This window comes from Onychomys torridus, chromosome 12 (assembly GCF_903995425.1).
Source record: "Onychomys torridus chromosome 12, mOncTor1.1, whole genome shotgun sequence".
Classification (NCBI taxonomy): Eukaryota; Metazoa; Chordata; class Mammalia; order Rodentia; family Cricetidae; genus Onychomys; species Onychomys torridus.
The window spans coordinates 35,712,902-35,718,901 of NC_050454.1; the positions used below are offsets into that span (position 1 = coordinate 35,712,902).

Here is a 6,000-nt window from a genome sequence, read left to right on the forward strand (position 1 = left end):
GGCTGTATTCTCAGATCAAAATATACAAGGGGAAAGAACAAGATATAAGTATGACAATATGAAGCAATAATAAGGTCAACTATTTATATTTACATGGATCTGGGGACCTGGATGTGCGAGTAAGGGAGACTTCTATGAATGTGTGATAACTGAGTTATAATATGCAAAGGCTCAGTGGGGGAAATACAGACTGCTTTGTAGCTGAGAATGGGCCCCACACTTGGGTAGGGACACTGTCACAGAAGGAGTTTGATGGTGGGCTAGGGGGTAAAGAGAGCCTAGGAAAGGACAGAGGACTGGGGTGAAGAGGTACAATGAGATTCCAATAGGGATCTGTAGTGCAGGTGTGCAATGATAATGCAGCCTAAACCACCTGAGCTTTGCTGTGTGATGTAAGACTGTTTTCTTCCTTCTCCTTTTGTAGTCTCACAGTTCTCGTCAGCAACGTTTTAGGATCGCTAATAATAGTAAGTACTTACTTGGTGCTTGGTGCTATATTGAGAATTTATGTACATTAGTCACTGAATGTCATGGTACCTTCATGTCAGAGGTATGACTACCACAGGGGAATCTGAGCAAAGACATTAAGGACCTTGTCTAGAGCCACATTGCCAGGGGAAGCAGAAGGCAACAGCATGAGCTCCTTCCAAACCTGCCCCCCTCTCTCCTGTGTAGCAGCTCCCCACTGTAGCATCCCAGAGAGGAGAGGAAAGGCCATAGAGCACTATGCTAAAAGCTCCACTATCATCCTTCCTTCCCGTGTATTACAGAAATGCTACCTATTCAAATTGAATACGAATATAATCTAAAATATGAGAAGCCATTCATTGCCAATCATATAATATTGTAGTAGCATTTCTTTCCAGTTTTTTGAGAGATACCTTTGGGGTCCAGTCCCAGTGTACCCCTTTAGTGAACAACTACAAGAGAACTGCTATAGGAATGTGACCACCCTTAGGATCATCAGGGACAAAGATTAAAATTTCGAGAATTTACTACTTTAATTTGAAAATATGTTATGCCAAAAGAATATAAAATGAGAAATACGCCGGGCAGTGGTGGCACACGCCTTTAATCCCAGCACTCGGGAGGCAGAGCCAGGCAGATCTCTGTGAGTTCGAGGCCAGCCTGGTCTACCAAGTAAGTTCCAGGAAAGGCGCAAAGCTACACAGAGAAACCCTGTCTCAAAAAAACAAAAACAAAAACAAAAAATGAGAAATACGATCTGAAGAAAGCAAAAGAGAATGCTGGGTGTAGATGGGGAAACCTGTTTGTTCCCCTCAAATGACTTCACAGGGACAGTCATACATGGTATCTACCCTGGAGCATGAAGGAACTGAGCATTCTTCAGCGGTCAGGGCACTCAGTCCCTTCTCCAAGTGATGTTTCATGTGGTGCAAGGACCCCTCTCATAGGGCACAAATGATGCAGAACAAGTTACAGGAGCTGTAGCAAGCCCTGAAGATGAGTAGACATCTGAATCCACTAAGCTATTAGAAATGCATTCATACACTGAGCAGAAGAAATGGTTGACATGGAAACAGGCTTACCTCTGTCTTGCATCCCTGTGATGATGGAAGGAGAAGGCGGAATGTATGCTAACAGGCTTCATCTTACCTCCTTTTCTTTTTACCTATGACAGTAAGTTAAAGCTAGATTTCTCCAAGTCTAGCAAATCACAGACTGAGTCTGAACAAGAAGCCACATCGTATGAGAAGGACTGGCTTTCCCCCCTGACTATAACCTCATTCTTTCCGACAGTTCACATTTTCTACTAGACTAGAATTCGCCCAAGCATTTGAGACCATGTGTCTCTGCTTTTACTTCATAATCCCCATGTTTGGCATAATACCTGGAACAAAATATGTGTTCAATCAACAAGTTGAAGGAGTTAATGTTCTATTCCTGTGTTATCGAATCCTAAGCCTGATAATGATGGATTAGAAAACACATTCAGAACAGGCAAGAAGGAGGAAGCTCTTCCTATCCATTTAATAACAGTGACTCGAGATTATTTAGATGCAGAGATGGAAGAGGTTTTGATGAGAGCAGTGGGAAAGAAGAAAACAGAGAATGAGAGAATGCATTTCATTCATTAAAACAAAACACAAAACCTGAAAACCAGTGTTGTCCAGAACTTGACAGGAAGGCCCTATTGCTAAGGACACCACATACTTGAGACCTAGACTACAGAGACCTCAAGCTGGAACTAACCTGGCAGCGATATCCCTACTGGCTGCTGTTCACAGTGCCAGAAGTCACGCTGCTGAAGAAGAACAACTACCATTAGTCTTCCCCAGATGTTTCTCCTTATGAGCTGCAGTAACAACTGACCTGGAAGACACATCCACTGATGCAGGAGTGGAGTGAATCAGCCACTTTCTGACTGGATTTAAGACCCACTCAGCAAGAAAATCATGCCCAGTTCCATTACTGGGACAGGAACCAATTGACCATAGAACCTAGGAGAGAACCTATTACTATTTTTTTTGAGGGGGGGGCTTTTTGAGACAGGGTTTCTCTGTGTAGTTTTGGTGCCTGTCTTGGACCTCACTCTGTAGCCCAGGCTGGCCTCGAACTCACAGAGATCCACCTGCCTCTGCCTCCCGAGTGCTGGGACTAAAGGTATGCGTCACCATCGCCCAGCTGAGAATCTATTACTATTAATCATTAACTCCTATCATTAAACCCGTAGATCAATGCATCCCCCTCATCCTTCATGAGAGATGCTTCTGATTGCGGTAGATGATAATCAACACAGAAATAGTTGACTTCAGAAGGCCTAGCCATAAATAGAACATATATACCACACCTCCCCCTTCAAAAGCTCGGGGGTCACTGTGAAAGAGGGGGTAGATATAATTTAAGAGCTTGAGGTGGTGGATGACCACAAGGAAACAGTTTCCTCTGGTCCCATCAGAGAAACTGACATATGAGCTCAGTGGTTATGACAACATGCAGAAACCTGTGAAAGCTCAAGATAAACCAAATCCCCGGGGGGGGGGGTGGCGTATGGCATCCCACCCCTAGTCAAGTAGTGATTGGCCATTCTTAGCTGCTGGAGGAGGAAAGGCCAGTTTTCTCTAATAGTGCAGCCTCTGATAGGCTGACCAAGCTACAGTGGAAGGCCACACATCCAAGAACATTTGAGCAGCAGAAATTGCAAACCGGTCTTGACGGGGGGGGGGGGGCAAAGGAGACACAAAGTGTGGGTGGGAGGGGAAGTGTGGGAGGGAAGTGTGGGGGGGGAAGTGTAGGAGGGAGGGGAAGTGTGGGAGGGAAGTGTGGGAGGGAGGGGAAATGTGGGAGGGAGGGGAAGTGTGGGAGGGAAGTGTGGGAGGGAGGGGAAGTGTGGGAGGGAAGTGTGGGGGGGGAAGTGTGGGAGGGAGGGGAAGTGTGAGAGGGGAAGTGTGGGAGGGAGGGAAGTGTGGGAGGAGAAGTGTGGGAGGGAAGTGTGGGAGGGAGGGAAGTGTGGGAGGGAAGTGTGGGAGGGAGGGGAAGTGTGGGAGGGAAGTGTGGGAGGGAGGGGAAGTGTGGGAGGGAAGTGTGGGTGGATCTGCCAGGAGAGACGGGAAAGAAGGCAAATATGGTCAAAATGCATTGTATGAAGTTCTCTAGGAACTAATTCTAAAAGAAAATTGAAAACAATGTTAATCCAAAATGAGAAAAATTCTATCACGTTTTGATGATAAAACACAGATTTGATTTACCAAAAATCAGCATTATTGATTTAAATGAAGGAGAAGCAGCAGGCTTGTTTTCTGGAACTCTGGCCATGTCGGTTCTGTGTCCTCTGATTTCTTCTCTGTCACTCAGATTTTAAATTTTATTCCACATTTTGTCTCTTAAAGTACATACACGCATGCTCATTTGTTAATTACAAAATGGATTATTTCTTTGGACACTCTAGCCAGGTTAAAATAAGGAAATGGTCAAATTAGAGAGAAGCAGAAAAATACATTGAGAAATGCTGTTGACAATAAATCTGTGGTTCCCCCCAACACCCCCAAAAAACCCTGCAGGCTAACCATAAATTTTCTAAGTGAAGCGGATTACATGTATTTAAAAGTATAATGAACTTGTTTATTTTGGCAGCTATACTTTGTAAAGCAGACTGTTTCTTTAATTTTCACACCCCCTATGACTCTAGGCAGCTATTGCAATAAATAGTAAATCACAGATTTTTCTCTCATTATCTTTGCCAGGTTCCTATACCTGGAAGCTTCAAACTAACTGTACTCCTGCTTCAAAGATTTTGAAAATCTCATTTTGTCTGAAACATTGAATTGTGCTGAGATTACATGAGAGCACACCATGCAGGTGTGTATTGTAAAACCAAGATGTGGAAGGCTGGAGCTGAGTCTCACAGAGAGGGGCCGGTCCCATGCCTCTCTTCTTCTGAGGAAATGGAAGTGAAGAAGTGTTCTCACTAATCCTTTGTCACTGACCATTCATGTGGAAAGGGGCTTATTTTGAAATGTTTGTGTCTCAGAGAAGCCTCATCCCTCAAGCTGTTGATCAATGGCAGCAGAAGTAATTCCCTGGCACACTTCACAACCATTGTGGATCTGGGACGATGAGACGGACCTTAGATAGGTTTATCCACAACCTTACTTTGCTCTGGGGTTGGCAAAGAAGCGGTTTTGGTAAGCTGTCTCTACTAGCTGGAATTCTAAGTGCCTTGAGTAAAAGAAATGGCATTGTCATTGCACTGTACCTGTGAAGTAGATGACGTGTATGTGGAGCCTTCCAGCACAGCAGCTGAATAAGGGAATGTGCCAGCTATCTGCAGGGAAGTCCTAACCTGGCCCAGCCTGCCCACCCGCTCCTGGGAGCTTCCTCTGGCATTGTATTCCTTGCCTGTGCTGCTATGGGAAGGGTTTGAGGGCTGTTCCATCTCTAATCATATAAGCAATGGCAACCAAAAGAAAAGGTGTATTATATTTATCAAAGGCAGTGATTTGCTGTGTGGAATCTCCGGTCCCTTAAAGGCCATCATCTACATGAGCTAATTGCACTATTTCAAAATTAGAAATCACACATTGACCCATAACATCTACACAGAACAACTACAAATTCCTCTCCTTTGGCTTAAATTCTGTCACTTAGTGGTATGAATTCTGATTTATCAGGAACAATGAACACAAGACATCTTAGGTGACTTAAAATGAAGAAACCATTACCTAAAACTTAAAACACAAGTCCTTTAAAAGGACAACTCAAACACATATAAAGAAATTTTTTTATAAGAATGGAAAAGTTTGGAAACATTAATTTAAGCCAAAGAACTCAAATATTCTCTAAGATACCCCCACTCCCTGCCACTCCAGCTCCCCCTGACTTTATGGTCACTCACTGGGCAGGGCAGGGAGGCTTTCCTGTAGCTTGCTTCTTGTGGTCCGTGGTGGTCCCGGAGTCCTCGCTCATCCTTTTCTCTCCAGCTGTGACCCCAAAAGCTGCTCATCCATTTGGCAAAAGACACATCATCATCATCATCATCATCATCTCTGTGCTCCATGGAAATGTGACTCAAAATATTAGAGGCCTGCCCCTAAAACTGACAGATATATAACCCAGGCTTTGGTGAATCCCACCCAGAACACTAAAAGAAACTGGTGTTTGGAATGGTCTCTGATAATGGCATCCTCAAAAAAGAAAAATTTACCAAACAACCACTTCATCATCAGGCAGCCTGGAGCAATGTCTATTTATAAACTGTGCAGCCCACACTCCCTCCCCCTTGTCTCTTTAAATTGAGAGGCTGTTTAATCCTCCTGTTTCCAGGGCTGTGCCTCACAGCCTAAGGGCAGGCAGCACAGTCCACTGCCTGGTTTTCTGTGAGCCTTTCTGCCAAAGGCATGTTGGTGGCATCTCCAGCTGTCAATGGTGATGAAGCGTGACCCTCACAATATGCTTGTCAGCTCCAGGCTGGCTGAAAGAGGGCCACATCCAAAAGACAGGCAACTGGAGCTTGCAAGGTAGCTGTTGGCATCTCGTGTC

At 44.6% G+C, this 6,000-nt stretch overlaps 1 protein-coding gene across 1 annotated transcript in view; it reads right to left on the bottom strand.

Moving 5' to 3' along the window:
• Lnp1 (leukemia NUP98 fusion partner 1) overlaps positions 1–5,721 on the bottom strand; it is a 19,219-nt gene extending 13,498 nt beyond the window's left edge. Inside the window, exon 1 of the mRNA XM_036203113.1 lies at positions 5,357–5,721. Within this exon, the coding sequence (XP_036059006.1) occupies positions 5,357–5,518 (162 nt within the window). The 5' untranslated portion in view covers positions 5,519–5,721. The remainder of the gene's footprint in view (positions 1–5,356) is intronic.
• Between the last annotated feature and the right edge of the window lie 279 nt (positions 5,722–6,000).